Source organism: Coregonus clupeaformis, chromosome 23 (assembly GCF_020615455.1).
Source record: "Coregonus clupeaformis isolate EN_2021a chromosome 23, ASM2061545v1, whole genome shotgun sequence".
Classification (NCBI taxonomy): domain Eukaryota; kingdom Metazoa; phylum Chordata; class Actinopteri; order Salmoniformes; family Salmonidae; genus Coregonus; species Coregonus clupeaformis.
In genome coordinates, this window is record NC_059214.1 from 37,913,861 (window position 1) to 37,930,471 (window position 16,611).

The 16,611-nt window shown below is 43.4% G+C and overlaps 1 protein-coding gene across 1 annotated transcript in view; it reads right to left on the reverse strand.

Annotated features, from left to right (window-relative positions):
• The window catches only part of cps1 (carbamoyl-phosphate synthase 1, mitochondrial), a 132,269-nt gene that overhangs the window by 34,607 nt on the left and 81,051 nt on the right, over window positions 1-16,611 (reverse strand). Inside the window, exon 32 of the mRNA XM_041844701.2 lies at window positions 13,806-13,976. Coding sequence (XP_041700635.1) covers window positions 13,806-13,976 — 171 coding nt within the window. The remainder of the gene's footprint in view (window positions 1-13,805; window positions 13,977-16,611) is intronic.

The following is a 16,611-nucleotide window of genomic DNA, read 5'->3' on the forward strand; positions in this document are numbered from 1 at the left end:
CCTTCTGCCCACCCCATGCCACACAAAAACAACACAAGAAACTATGGAACACAAAGCTTTTACTATCTCATCCTGGAATATACAAGGTCTGAGGTCATCTGCCTTTGGCCTAAAGAGCAGGAACCCAGACTTCAACAAAGAAATTGGAAATACAGACATACAGTGGGGGGAAAAAGTATTTAGTCAGCCACCAATTGTGCAAGTTCTCCCACTTAAAAAGATGAGAGAGGCCTGTAATTTTCATCATAGGTACACCTCAAATATGACAGATAAAATGAGGAAAATAAATCCAGAAAATCACATTGTAGGATTTTTAATGAATTTATTTGCAAATTATGGTGGAAAATAAGTATTTGGTCAATAACAAAAGTTTCTCAATACTTTGTTATATACCCTTTGTTGGCAATGACACAGGTCAAACGTTTTCTGTAAGTCTTCACAAGGTTTTCACACACTGTTGCTGGTATTTTGGCCCATTCCTCCATGCAGATCTCCTCTAGAGCAGTGATGTTTTGGGGCTGTCGCTGGGCAACACGGACTTTCAACTCCTCCAAAGATTTCCTATGGGGTTGAGATCTGGAGACTGGCTAGGCCACTCCAGGACCTTGAAATGCTTCTTAAGAAGCCACTCCTTCGTTGCCCGGGCGGTGTGTTTGGGATCATTGTCATGCTGAAAGACCCAGCCACGTTTCATCTTCAATGCCCTTGCTGATGGAAGGAGGTTTTCACTCAAAATCTCACGATACATGGCCCCATTCATTCTTTCCTTTACACGGATCAGTCGTCCTGGTCCCTTTGCAGGAAAACAGCCCCAAAGCATGATGTTTCCACCCCCATGCTTCACAGTAGGTATGGTGTTCTTTGGATGCAACTCAGCATTCTTTGTCCTCCAAACACGACGAGTTGAGTTTTTACCAAAAAGTTATATTTTGGTTTCATCTGACCATATGACATTCTCCCAATCCTCTTCTGGATCATCCAAATGCACTCTAGCAAACTTCAGACGGGCCTGGACATGTACTGGCTTAAGCAGGGGGACACGTCTTGCACTGCAGGATTTGAGTCCCTGGCGGCGTAGTGTGTTACTGATGGTAGGCTTTGTTACTTTGGTCCCAGTTCTCTGCAGGTCATTCACTAGGTCCCCCCGTGTGGTTCTGGGATTTTTGCTCACCGTTCTTGTGATCATTTTGACCCCACGGCGTGAGATCTTGCGTGGAGCCCCAGATCGAGGGAGATTATCAGTGGTCTTGTATGTCTTCCATTTCCTAATAATTGCTCCCACAGTTGATTTCTTCAAACCAAGCTGCTTACCTATTGCAGATTCAGTCTTCCCAGCCTGGTGCAGGTCTACAATTTTGTTTCTGGTGTCCTTTGACAGCTATTTGGTCTTGGCCATAGTGGAGTTTGGAGTGTGACTGTTTGAGGTTGTGGACAGGTGTCTTTTATACTGATAACAAGTTCAAACAGGTGCCATTAATACAGGTAACGAGTGGAGGACAGAGGAGCCTCTTAAAGAAGAAGTTACAGATCTGTGAGAGCCAGAAATCTTGCTTGTTTGTAGGTGACCAAATACTTATTTTCCACCATAATTTGCAAATAAATTCATAAAAAATCCTACAATGTGATTTTCTGGATAATTTTTTCTCAATTTGTCTGTCATAGTTGACGTGTACCTATGATGAAAATTACAGGCCTCTCTCATCTTTTTAAGTGGGAGAACTTGCACAATTGGTGGCTGACTAAATACTTTTTTTCCCCACTGTAGTCATCCTACAAGAAACATGGTATAAAGGAGACGGACCCACTGGTTGGTCTCTAGGATACAGAGAGCTGGTAGTCCCATCCACCAACTACCAGGGGTGAAACAGGGAAGAGACTCAGGGGGTATGCTAATTTGGTATAGAGCAGACCTAACTCAGTCTATTAAATTAGTCAAAACAGGAACATTTTACATCTGGCTAGAAATTAATAAGGAAATGTATCTCAACAAAGAAAAATGTTGTCATGACTGTCCTGACAGTGGATCAAAGGACCCTCTCTCTCTTCCACAGAAGAGGGGGGGGAGAAGTTGGCCAGTTTTATGACTTAACTGGTCGTAAATACCGTGCAGACTTTCTCTTCCTTGCCATGAAGTATTGGGAGAAAGGACCCCTTTGTTAACACAGAGATTCTTCCCGCCAAAACTCCAACATCCAAAAGTGGATAATGAAACAATATTTCTAACACCAAGAATGTGGGAAATGGTCGGTAGGGACTTAAAAGAACAATAATGTCGAATTCGTTACTATATTGTGATGTCATTAAAGACGGTGGAACAACATAACTGTTTCTCTGGGGGTGTACAATTCCCAGTTATGAGGTTTGCATTTAATTGTTGTATAAAACGAATGATTAAGCATAATAATACTTTTGTGAAGATAACAGTGTGATTTTAGCATTCTAGATGAGATGACTGTTTTCCATATTGACTTGTTCTCAGTCAGTGGCCACGCCCAGATGAGCACAAACATGATGAAACGCCCCCTTTTCTACTCAAGTATAAAACCCCTCATGACGAAATTCACACCAGACCAAGCAGACTACGGTGTAAGCCGGATGTTGCAAATGGTTGAATTTCTACCAGAAAAGGAAGCGTGGAGTGGCGACTGCACGCTTAAAATGGTTAGACCAGAAAGACCAGGAAGCCCCACGGCTTAAAATGGTTGACACTCTACAGACCAGAAAACGTGAGACTTCCGGAGACATTTGAAACCCCACCTCTTTAAGGAACACCTGGGATAGGATAAAGTAATCCTTCTACCCCCCCTTACCCCACCCCAAAGAAAGAAATAAATAAAAAATAAAATAAAAAAATGAATAAAACATATTGTAAAGTGGTTATCCCACTGGCTATAAGGTGAATGCACCAATTTGTAAGTCGCTCTGGATAAGAGCGTCTGCTAAATGACGTAAATGTAAATGTAGTCCATACGTTTGAAATGGTACAACTCTGAAACTCTCAACCTCTACACGAGGTGAAGAAGCAGATAAACGCACTGGACCTTATCATATCAGTCTGCAGCTGTACATGTATAGTAGTTTAGAGAACTTTCACTAAAGCCACGAGTTGTGAAGGACAATCCCTCTCCGACAGCTGTTGGTACATCTGAAGTATCCTTTCTAACGAACACTCCATTTGAAGACAAGCCGAGTCTCACCGAAGTGGAACCAGGACACTCAAACCCTTTTTGAGAAAGTGGTTGAACAGAGAGATGACGATCAAGGACAGCTACGCGTAAATATATACATTGCATTTCTTATCCGAATGAGCGGTGGTTAGGGTGCTAAGTATTATGATTACTGTGAGTGTAGTTTCCAAATGTCCACTAGGGATCTGTTTTGACTGTATTACGTTAGTAATCAATAACCTATACTGTGTGTGTGTGTTTGTCTTCTGTGTTATTATTTAGTTAGTTAGTAAATAAATAATTAAGCCAATTTGTGTATTACTGATTCATCAATAAGGATAGGGTTCTTGCAGGTTCAAGGATTATGCGACGTTCAGAATGGTAAGAGGAAATTATTTAATAAGTGACTGTTATCGATATATAACATGTATATCTTCTAAGAGTTTAATTCGGGAGATGGTAACTCGTTAAACAACTTCTTCCGTGGTGCCCCAAATTCTTAATGAGTTAATTGTTACATGATTAATTTAATCGAGTGACAATTAAACATAGTTAGTTGAGTCGATAAATAACAGTCATCACATTAATTTAAGTCACGTCACGACAATGTCCTCATGTGTGCTACCTATATCCCCCCAATAGAATCCCCATACTTTAAAGATGACAGCTTCTCCATCCTAGAGGGGGAGATCAACCATTTCCAGGCCCAGGGACATGTACTAGTCTGTGGCGACCCAAATGCCAAACTGGACAAGAACCTGACAGCCTCAGCACACAGGGGGACAATCACCTACCTGGAGGTTACAGCATTCCCTCCCCCATATGCCCCCCTAGACACAACTACGACAACATAACCAATAAAAACGGGTCACAACTCCTGCAGCTCTGTCGGACGCTGGGTATGTACATAGTCAATGGTAGGCTTCGAGGGGACTCCTACGGTAGGTACACATACAGTGGGGAGAACAAGTATTTGATACACTGCCAATTTTGCAGGTTTTCCTACTTACAAAGCATGTAGAGGTCTGTAATTTTTATCATAGGTACACTTCAACTGTGAGATTCGGAATCTAAAACAAAAAACATTGTATGATTTTTAAGTAATTAATTTGCATTTTATTGCATGACATAAGTATTTGATACATCAGAAAAGAAGAACTTAATATTTGGTACAGAAACCTTTGTTTGCAATTACAGAGATCATACGTTTCCTGTAGGTCTTGACCAGGTTTGCACACACTGCAGCAGGGATTTTGGCCCACTCCTCCATACAGACCTTCTCCAGATCCTTCAGGTTTCGGGGCTGTCGCTGGGCAATACGGACTTTCAGCTCCCTCCAAAGATTTTCTATTGGGTGCAGGTCTGGAGTCTGGCTAGGCCACTCCAGGACCTTGAGATGCTTCTTACGGAGCCACTCCTTAGTTGCCCTGGCTGTGTGTTTAGGGTCGTTGTCATGCTGGAAGACCCAGCCACGACCCATCTTTAATGCTTTTACTGAGGGAAGGAGGTTGTTGGCCAAGATCTCGCGATACATGGCCCCATCCATCCTCCCCTCAATACGGTGCAGTCGTCCTGTCCCCTTTGCAGAAAAGCATCCCCAAAGAATGATGTTTCCACCTCCATGCTTCACGGTTGGGATGGTGTTCTTGGGGTTGTACTCATCCTTCTTCTTCCTCCAAACACGGCGAGTGGAGTTTTGTCTCATCAGACCACATGACCTTCTCCCATTCCTCCTCTGGATCATCCAGATGGTCATTGGCAAACTTCAGACGGGCCTGGACATGCGCTGGCTTGAGCAGGGGGACCTTGCGTGCGCTGCAGGATTTTAATCCATGACGGCGTAGTGTGTTACTAATGGTTTTCTTTGAGACTGTGGTCCCAGCTCTCTTCAGGTCATTGACCAGGTCCTGCCGTGTAGTTCTGGGCTGATCCCTCACCTTCCTCATGATCATTGATGCCCCACGAGGTGAGATCTTGCATGGAGCCCCAGACCGAGGATGATTGACCGTCATCTTGAACTTCTTCCATTTTCTAATAATCGCGCCAACAGTTGTTGCGTTCTCACCAAGCTGCTTGCCTATTGTCCTGTAGCCCATCCCAGCCTTGTGCAGGTCTACAATTTTTATCCCTGATGTCCTTACACAGCTCTCTGGTCTTGGCCATTGTGGAGAGGTTGGAGTCTGTTTGATTGAGTGTGTGGACAGGTGTCTTTTATACAGGTAACGAGTTCAAACAGGTGCAGTTAATACAGGTAATGAGTGGAGAACAGGAGGGCTTCTTAAAGAAAAACTAACAGGTCTGTGAGAGCTGGAATTCTTACTGGTTGGTAGGTGATCAAATACTTATGTCATGCAATAAAATGCTAATTAATTACTTAAAAATCATACAATGTGATTTTCTGGATTTTCGTTTTAGATTCCGTCTCGCACAGTTAAAGTGTACCTATGATAAAAATGACAGACCTCTACATGCTTTGTAAGTAGGAAAACCTGCAAAATCGGCAGTGTATCAAATACTTGTTCTCCCCACTGTATAGCTCATGTCTTGACAGTAGTACTGTAGACTACTTTATCACTGAATTCAACCCAGAGTCTCTCAGAGCGTTCACAGTCAGCCCACTGACACCCCTATCAGATCACAGCAAAATCACACTCTACTTGAACAGAGCTATGCTCAATCATGAGGCATCAAAGCCAAAGGAACTGAATAATATTAAGAAATGCTATAGATGGAAGGAAAGTAGTGTGGAAATCTACCAAAAAACTATTAGGCAACAACAAATGCAATCCCTTCTAGACAATTTCCTGGACAAAATGTTTCACTGTAATAGTGAAGGTGTAAACTTGGCAGTAGAAAACCTACACAGTATATTTGACATCTCATCTTCACCATTAAATATACAAATTTCAAGCAGACAACCTTAGAAAATCAACAACAATGACAAATGGTTTGATGAAGAATGCAAACACCTAAGAAAGAAATTGAGAAACCTATCCATTACAAAAACATAGTGACCCAGAAAACCTGAGCCTACGCCTTCACTATGGTGAATCACTAAAACAATATAGAAATACACTATGGAAAAAGAAGGAACAGCACGTCAGAAATCAGCTCAATGTAATTGAAGAATCCATAGAATTTAACCCCTTCTGGGAAAATTGGAAAACTCTAAACAAACAAAACCACTTCTCCAATCTTTTTGGCCCTATAACAAAGAACAAACAGCAGAAACATATACACGATCAAATAAAAATCTTAGAATAAACTATTAGACTACTCAATTACATTGGATGAACATGTGGTCCTCTGTAGCTCAGCTGGTAGAGCACAGCGCTTGTAACGCCAGGGTAGTGGGTTCGATCCCCGGGACCACCCATACACAAAAAATGTATGCACGCATGACTGTAAGTCGCTTTGGATAAAAGCGCCTGCTAAATGGCATATTATTATTATAACTACAGGACAAAATACAAACCCTCCAACCCAAAAAGGCCTGTGGGGTTGATTGTATCCTAAATGAAATCATAACATATACAGACCACAAATTCCAATTGGCTATACTTAAACTTTAACATCATCCTCAGCTCTGGCTTCTTCCCCAATATTTGGAACCAAGGTCTGTATCTGACTGATCACCCCAATCCACAAACGTGGGAGACAAATTTGATCCCAATAACTACCGTGGGATATGCATCAACAGCAACCTTGGGAAAATCCTCTGCATTATCATTAACAGCAGACTCATACATTATTCAGTGAAAACAATGTGCTGAGCAAATGTCAAATTGGCTTTTACCAAATTACCGTACGAAAGACCACGTATTTACCCTGCACACCCTAATTGACAAACAAACAAACCAAAACAAAGGCAAAGTCTTCTCATGCTTTGTTGATTTAAAAAAAAGCTTTAGACTCAATTAGGCATAAGGGCCTGCTATACAAATTGATGGAAAGTGGTGTTGGGGGGAAAACATTCGACATTATTAAAATCCATGTACACAAACAACAAGTGTGCGGTTAACATTGGCAAAAAACACACACATTTCTTTCCACAGGGCCGGGGGGTGAGACAGGGATGCAGCTTAAGCCCCACCCACTTCAACATATACAGTGGCTTGCGAAAGTATTCACCCCCCTTGGCATTTTTACTATTTTGTTACCTTACAACCTGGAAATAAAATGGATTTTTTGGGGGTTTGTATCATTTGATTTACACAACATGCCTACCACTTTGAAGATGCAAAATATATTTTTTTGTGAAACAAACAAGAAATAAGACAAAAAAAATCAGAAAACTTGAGCGTGCACAACTATAAATATTTCTGCCGATTTGTTTTTATACCTGGAAATGCACAAACAAAGAGGAATCCTAACGTTATAGCTATCCCACCTCACACAGCAACTCTGCCTGGCTGGGGTGCTGTGTGCACTGTGAATGAAGTGCTGAAAGATTCGTTTTTAGAAGCAATGCGCAGACATTAGTTGGTCTAACTATACTGAACAAAAATATAAACGCTACATTCAACAATTTCAACAACTTTACTGAGTTGCAATTCATATAAGGAAATCAGACAGTATTACAGACAGAAATACTCCTCAGTTTCATCAGCTGTCCAGGTGGCTGGTCTCAGACGATCCCGCAGGTGAAGATGCCAGATGTTGAGGTCCTGGGCTGGAGTGGTTACACGTGGTCTGCGGTTGTGAGGCCGGTTGGATGTACTGCCAAATTCTCTAAACTGACGTTGGAGGCAGCTTATGGTAGAGAAATGAACACTCAATTCTCTAGCAACAGCTCTGTTGGACATTCCTGCAGTCTAATTGCAGCTAATTGCACACTCCCTCAAAACTTGAGACATCTGTGGCATTGTGTTGTGTGACAAAACTGCACATTTTAGTGGTCTTTTATTACCTGTGTAATGATCATGTTGTTTAATCAGCTTCTTGATATGCCACACCTGTCAGGTGGATGGATTATCTTGGCAAAGGAGAAATGCTCAGTATAAGGGATGTAAAGAAATATGTTCACAACATTTTATAGAAATATGCTTTTTGTGCGTATGGAAAATTTCTGGGATCTTTTATTTCAGCTCATGAAACATGTGACCAACACTTTACATGTTGTGTTTATATTTTTGTTCAGTATACTAAAGTGAGACTTTATCCTTGTGTTGCTTGGCTATTTACATTGTTTTGTTCACAATTTAGGTTGTTTTTTAATGTTTGCGTTTGCTTCCACTGCTAGCGAAGAGATGTTGTCGGCCTTTACTAGTCAGATTCTCAAAGGCACAGTGACTTCTCGAGTGGCCCTGTTACCATGGTAACGTCAAAGGGGCAGCTGAACATTTATGTCTCATCTGTGATATTTTGCTTAAAAGACTCAGGTCACAAAATATTACATTACATTGTGCAATATGTGACTCATTTCAGGAAACTAGGCGTATGTCGCACGTCAATACTTCACAGGAGCAGCATTTGAACGTAAACATTGATTTTTTTATCAGAATGCGTTTTTTGGCAGAAATGCCTTCTGGAACATGTGAACTTTCATGTGCCTTAATAACAAACTTGTATTCCATCCATAAATAAGAATACAATTGTTAAATTACGAGTCTAGTTGGTTTAGCCACGGAAAAAGACAGGAACCTTCCCACTAGCCATGATTGGCTGAGATAATATATGCGCTGGACATGCCGGGAGATGAGTTTGGATTGGTCTGCCATGTAGCACGCTTCTGTCTATAACGTGAGCTGTTCAGTATGTGTTGACAGTGCTTTCCACCGCGCCGTTTTTGAAAGATATAACGTTAGCCATCGAGAACTACAAAAGTTTTGCTACTTTTCGCAACAACATTGATGCCCTGAATTTAGCAGGCGCTATCGACAGATCAGTAGAAAAAAGTGATGGGCTACTTTCTGCATACGCCACGGTCAGTGTGAACTGGAGTGACTTGACACAAAGCTGACCAAACAAGATGTAGCTACAAACAAAACGGAATTAAATGGTTCCAGTCTGCCGTGAAGCATTCATCCATGTATACGGGTAAGAGTCTAGCTACATTTTCCAGATATAAGTTTCACATTTTGTCAGAAAGTCATTTTTATTGCAAGTTAAAGCATAATGTTAGTTAGCTAGCAAATGTTAGCTTGCTGGCTCGCTAGCTAACGTTACATGTATGATCTGTGTAGTAATATTATTTGAATCAGAAACCATTTGCATTGCTAGTTATAGCCTATTGTTAGCTAGTTAACATTGAACCTAGTTTGTTAGCTTTAGCTACCTGCAGATTCATACTACAGCTATGACATTGTTTGTATTGGTAGTAGTATGAGTTGGGGTTATGCCGGTTCATTGTTTAGCTAGCTAGCTAGCTAGCTACATGTCTAAACAAAAGACTCCACTTCGGCCGGATTATTACATGGCCCATCAAATTAGCAGCTGTGTCTGGGGGTGATTACGGCCATCGATTGTATTTCATGAACATGTGTGCTATTAACACTTTTAATCAGGGTCCCTCCGCTACTCTTTAGTCTATTGCAAAGTAAGACACTTATTATTGGGTTCCCCAGAAAAAGATGATGTATTGCTTCATTCTAAGTAGTGTGCTAGAGTGGATATTAGGACAGAGCCCTGTAGTCTCCCCTTATTGCTTCATTCATTCGTATTTTTCGTACATATTTCCCTATCACACTTTTCATCCTTCTACTAAATATACTTTCCTGCAACCCGCCTCACTCAATGTGGAACGGATTCTATTATTTACTCACCTTTATCTAGAATCTCCAGTTGAAACTAGCTAGCCAGCTAACTAGCTACTTGCTATTAGCCACCGTTAGCGGTTTTCACCTAGAACATTGGATTTCCTGCCGGAATAACTGAATCACTGGACCCTAACACCGGATCGCAACTAGCTAGCCGCAACCGAATGGATGTTGCTGTAGGCTAATCACCACAGCCCCCGAAGCAAGCACCAGCTAGCCTTGAGCCAGGCCCATATCCCGGCTATCTACCTCTTTGTCTACCAGACGGGAGTAGCCAGCTAACTAGCTACTTGCTATTAGCCACCGTTAGCGGTTTTTCACCATTGTCCATGGCCTGCACTACCTACCATCCAGCTCTAGCACAGTGCGTTAATCGACCCAGAACATATCGGATTTTCTGCCGGAATCACTAAATCACTGGACCTTTAACACCTGATCATCGCAACTAGCTAGCTGCAACCAAATGGATGTTGTTGTTGGCTAATCAGCCTTGAGCTAGCCTCGAGTCAGGCACATCTCCCGGCTATCTACCTCTCTGTCAACCGGACGGGACCTCCTAGAGTCGACACGGAGCCCCGCCGATCCATCACGACTGGTCTACCGACGTAATCGTCTGTGGTTTCAACAGGCTTCCCGTTGCGACGACCACGAAGATCCATCTGCTAGCCCCGGCCCGCTAGCACACGCAAACAACAGCTGTGCTTCCTGCTCGCTGTGCTTTAGCACCAATTCGAACTGCTCTCGGACTCACATATTGCTGTTGACTGGACCTTATGATCACTCAGCTGCACAGCTGATGCCTGCTGGACTGTTCCTTTACACGGTACCCTGTCCTGTTTATCTGTTTAGCCTCAGCCCAAACTTTCATCGCCATTACCAGTTGTTGTCTTAGCTCTCTCTAATAACACCTGTGATTGCTTTATGCCTCTCTCCCATGTCAATATGCCTTGCCTATTGCTGTTCCAGTTAGTTCTTATTATACAATTTCAATATAGAAACCCATGTCATTCTCAAACTGCCTCAAATAGCTCCTTTGTTCCACCCCCCATACACGCCGAGACCGGCTCAATCGGTGCCTACAGTGATGCTGTGGTCCTCTGTAGCTCAGCTGGTAGAGCATGGCGCTTGTAACGCCAAGGTAGTGGGTTCGATCCCCGGGACCACCCATACACAAAAAAATGTATGCACGCATGACTGTAAGTCGCTTTGGATAAAAGCGTCTGCTAAATGGCATATTATTATTATGCTATCTCTTTCATTGTTAACCAACGCTTAGGTTTACCTCCACTGTACTCATATCCTTCCATATCCTTGTCTGTACATAATGCCCTGAATCTATTCTACAACGCCCGGAAATCTGCCCCCTTTATTCTCTGTACCCAACGCACTAGAAGACCAGTTCTTAAAGCTTTTAGCCGAATCCTTATTCTAGTCCTCCTCTGTTCCTCTGGTGATGTAAAGGCTAACCCAGGCCCTGCAGCCCCCAGTATCACTCCTACTCCCCAGGAGTTATCATTTGTTGACTTCTGTAACCGTAAAAGCCTTGGTTTTCTGCACGTTAACATCAGAAGCCTCCTTCCTAAATTTGAGTTATTCACTGCGTTAGCACACTCCGCCAATCCTGATGTTCTAGCAGTGTCTGAATCTTGGCTTAGGAAGGCCACCAAAAATTCAGACATTTCAATCCCCAACTACAACATTTTCCGTCTAGATAGAACTGCCAAAGGGGGTGGAGTTGCAATCTACTGTAGAGATAGCCTGCAGAGCTCTATCATACTATCCAGGTCTGTGCCCAAACAGTTTGAGCTCCTACTTCTAAAAATCCACCTTTCCAGAAATAAGTCTCTCACTGTTGCCGCTTGCTACATACCCCCCTCAGCCCCCAGCTGTGCCCTGGACACCATATATGAATTGATTGCCCCCCATCTATCCTCAGAGTTCATACTGCTTGGTGACCTAAACTGGGATATGCTTAACACCCCGGCCATCCTACAATCCAAATTAGATGCCCTCAATCTCACACAAATGATCAAGGAACCTACCAGGTACAACCCTAAATCCGTAAACATGGGCACCCTCATAGATATCGTCCTGACTAACTTACCCTCTAAATACACCTCCGCTTTCTTCAACCAGGATCTCAGCGATCACTGCCTTATTGCCTGCGTCCGTAACGGGTCAGCGGTCAAACACCCCTCATCACTGTCAAACACTCCCTAAAACACTTTAGCGAGCAGGCCTTCCTAATTGACCTGGCCCAGGTATCCTGGATGGATATCGATCTCATTCCGTCAGTAGAGGATGCCTGGTTGTTCTTTAAAAGTGCTTTCCTCTCAATCTTAAATAAGCATGCCCCATTCAAAATATTCAGAACTAAGAACAGATATAGCCCCTGGTTCTCCTCAGACTTGACTGCCCTTGACCAGCACAAAAACATCCTGTGGCGTACTGCATTAGCATCGAATAGCCCACGCAATATGCGACTTTTCAGGGAAGTTAGGAACCAATATACACAAGCAGTTAGGAAAGCAAAGGCTAGCTTTTTCAAACAGAAATTTGCATCCTGTAGCACTAACTCCAAAAAGTTTTGTGACACTGTAAAGTCCATGGAGAATAAGAGCACCTCTTCCCAGCTGTTTACTGCACTGAGGCTAGGAAACACTATCACCACCGATAAATCTACAATAATCGAGAATTTCAACAAGCATTTTGCTACGGCTGGCCATGCTTTCCACCTGGCTACCACTTCCCCAGCCACTAGCTCTGCACCCTCCGCTGCAACTCGCCCATGCCCCCCCCCATATGACCTAGAGTATGTGGACAACTACCAATACCCAGGTGTCTGGTTAGACTGTAAACTCTCCTTCCAGACTCACATTAAGCATCTCCAATCCAAAGTTAAATCTAGAATTGGCTTCCTATTTCGCAACAAAGCCTCCTTCACTCATGCTGCCAAACATGCCCTCGTAAAACTGACTATCCTACCGATCCTTGACTTCGGCGATGTCATTTACAAAATAGCCTCCAACACTCTACTCAGCAAATTGGATGTAGTCTATCACAGTGCCATCCGTTTTGTCACCAAAGCCCCATATACTACCCACCACTGTGACCTGTACGCTCTTGTTGGCTGGTCCTCACTACATATTCGTCGCCAAACCCACTGGCTCCAGGCCATCTATAAATCACTGCTAGGCAAATCTCTGCCTTATCTTAGCTCATTGGTCACCATAGCAACACCCACCCGTAGTATGCGCTCCAGCAGGTATATCTCACTGGTCATCCCCAAAGCCAACACCTCCTTTGGCCGCCATTCCTTCCAGTTCTCTGCTGCCAATGACTGGAATGAACTGCAAAAATCTCTGAAGCTGGAGAGTCTTATCTCCCTCACTAACTTTAAGCATCAGTTGTCAGAGCACCTTACCGATCACTGCACCTGTACACAGCCCTTCTGAAATTAGCCCACTCAACTACCTCATCCCCATATTGTTATTTATTTTGCTCATTTGCACCCCAGTATCTCTATTTGCACATCATCTCTTGCACATCTATCATTCCAGTGTTAATACTAATTGTAATTATTTTGCACTATGGCCTATTTGTTGCCTTACCTCCATAACTTGCTACATTTGCACACACTGTATATATATTTTCTGTGGTATTTTTGACTTTGTTTTATTTTACCCCATATGTAACTCTGTGTTATTGTTTTTAATCGCACTGCTTTGCTTTATCTTGGCCAGGTCGCAGTTGTAAATGAGAACTTGTTCTCAACTGGCTTATCTGGTTAAATAAAGGTGAAAAAAAAAAAGTACCCAACGCACTAAGTAGTGTGCTAGTGTGGATATTGGGACAGAGCACTGTAGTCACAGAGCCTCACCTTGATTCCCACATAGTCGACAGGGATGATGGGGTTCTCGAGAGAGGGCAGAGCAGCCTCGTCCTGGGGTTCACCCACCATGACCCGTGTAGCCACACTAATGAAGTCCACACCGATGGTCTTAGACACGAAGGGGAAGGAGCGGGATGCTCGCAGGTTACACTCTATCACCTGGCGGGGAGGAACACACACGCATACATATTATCACTTCCTGACATTTTCCTTCTAAACCAGTACAGCTAGAGGAGGATGGGCCAAGTTACTATTATCGTTGAGCACTTAGTGGCAACTGTAAAAAGGGCTTTTAATTTGATTTATTAATTGATTGAATGATTGTGTGTCCTTTAAACTAACCCTTTCCACACTATGTAGTGAATTATAGTGCAGGGTTTCCCAAACTCCGTCCTGGCCCCACCCTGGTGCACAATTTTCCCTAGCACTACATAGCTCATTCAAATAACCAACTTATCATTAAGCTTTGATTACTTGAATCAACTGTGTACTGCTAGGGCAAAACCCAAAACGTGCACCCAGAGGGGGCTCCAGGACAGAGTTTGGGAAAAACTGCTATAGTGCACTATACTGTGCTGTGAAAATAGTATTAGGTCACCTCTTGTCTTAAAGTTGAATTTTTATTGCTTTTACATGTTTATTGAATGCCTAAAATAACATTTCAAGAAAGATAACTATGAACCCAATCAGGGATTTTTAATCCTTGGGAGGGCCGCCTAAATCCAAACAGTGTACAAACAAAAGATATAAAAATATCATTTTCGGGATGGAAAAACGCTTTCAGTGTAAACCAAATGCAGGGCATTCGGAAAGTATTCAGACCCCTTGGCTTTTTCACATTTTGTTACTTTACAGCCTTATTCTAAAATGTACTACATAAAAAAAAAAAAATCCTAATCAATCTACACACAACAATGACAAAGCGAAAACAGAAATACCTTATATACATAAGTATTCAGACCCTTTGCTATGAGACTCGAAATTGAGCTCAGGTGCATCCTGTTTCCATTGATCATCCTTGAGATGTTTCACAACTTGATTGGAGTCCACCTGTGGTAAATTAAATTGATTGGACATGATTTGGAAAGGCACACACCTGTCTATATAAGGTACCACAGTTGACAGTCCATGTCGTAGCCGGCCGCGACCGGGAGACCCATGGGGTGGCGCACAATTGGCCCAGCGTCGTCCAGGGTAGGGGAGGGAATGGCCGGCAGGGATGTAGCTCAGTTGATAGAGCATGGCGTTTGCAACGCCAGGGTTGTGGGTTCGATTCCCACAGGGGGTATGAAAAAAATAATGTATGCACTAACTGTAAGTCGCTCTGGGTAAGAGCGTCTGCTAAATGACTAAAATGTAAATGTAAATGTAATGTCAGAGCAAAAACCAAGACATGAGGTTGAAGGAAATGTCCGTAGAGCTCCGAGTCAGGATTGTGTCAAAGGCACAGATCTGGGGAAGGGTACCAAAAAATTTCTGCAGCATTGAAGGTCCCCAAGAACACAGTGTCCTCCATCATTCTTAAATGGAAGAAGTTTGGAACCACCAAGACTCTTCCTAGAGCTGGCCACCCGGCCAAACTGAGCAATCGGGGGAGGAGGGTCTTGGTCAGGGAGGTGACCAAGAACCCCATGGTCACTCTGACAGAGCTCCAGAGTTCCTCTGTGGAGATGGGAGAACCTTTCAGAAGGACAACCATCTCTGCAGCACTCCACCAATCAGGCCTCTATGGTAGAGTGGCCAGATGGAAGCCACTCCTCAGTAAAAGGCACATGACAGCCCGCTTGGAGTTTGACAAAAGGCACCTAAAGGACTCTCAGACCATGAGAAACAAGATTCTCTGGTCTTGTGAAACCAAGATTGAACTCTTTGGCCTGAATGTCAAGCATCTGTCTGGAGGCAACCTGGCACCATCCCTACGGTGAAGCATGGTGGTGGCAGCATCATGCTGTGGGGATGTTTTTCAGCGGCAGGGACTGGGAGACTAGTCAGGATTGAGGGAAAGATGAACGGAGCAAAGAGCAGAGAGATCCTTGATGAAAACCTGCTTCAGAGCGCTCAGGACCTCAGACTAGGGCGAAGGTTCACCTTCCAACCGGACAACGACCCTAAGCACACAGCCAAGAAGTGGCTTCGGGACAAGTCTCTGAATGTCCTTGACTGGCCAGCCAGAGCCCGGACTTGAACCCGATCGAACATCTCTGGAGAGACCTGAAAATAGCTGTGCAGCGACGCTCCCCATCCAACCTAACAGAGCTTGAGAGGATCTGCAGAGAAGAATGGGAGAAACTCCCCAAATACAGGTGTGCCAAGCTTGTAGCATACAATTGTACTATTATGTGTGTTTTTCCGCGTTATTTGTAATTTATTTTGTACATAATGTTTCTTCCATCGTCTCTTATAACCAAAAAGAGCTTCTGGATATCAGGACAGCGATTACTCACCTCGCATTGGACGAAGATTTTTTCTTCAACGAGGCGGTCGCGAAGGATATCCTACAGACACCCGACAAGGCCCAGATCCCCGTCATTCGCGTGAGGAAGAGACGGAGATATCGCGGACGCAGATCCGGGTGCCTTGTAAGGATCCGACGGCGAGCGAGTAAACTGCCTCTCCCATCAATTTTACTAGCCAACGTTCAATCTTTTGAGAATAAAATGGACGAGTTAAGATTACGGTTATCCTACCAACGGGACATTAAAAACTGTAATATCTTATGTTTCACGGAGTCGTGGCTGAACGACAACAATGATAACATTCAGCTAGCAGGCTATACGCTACATCGGCAGGACAG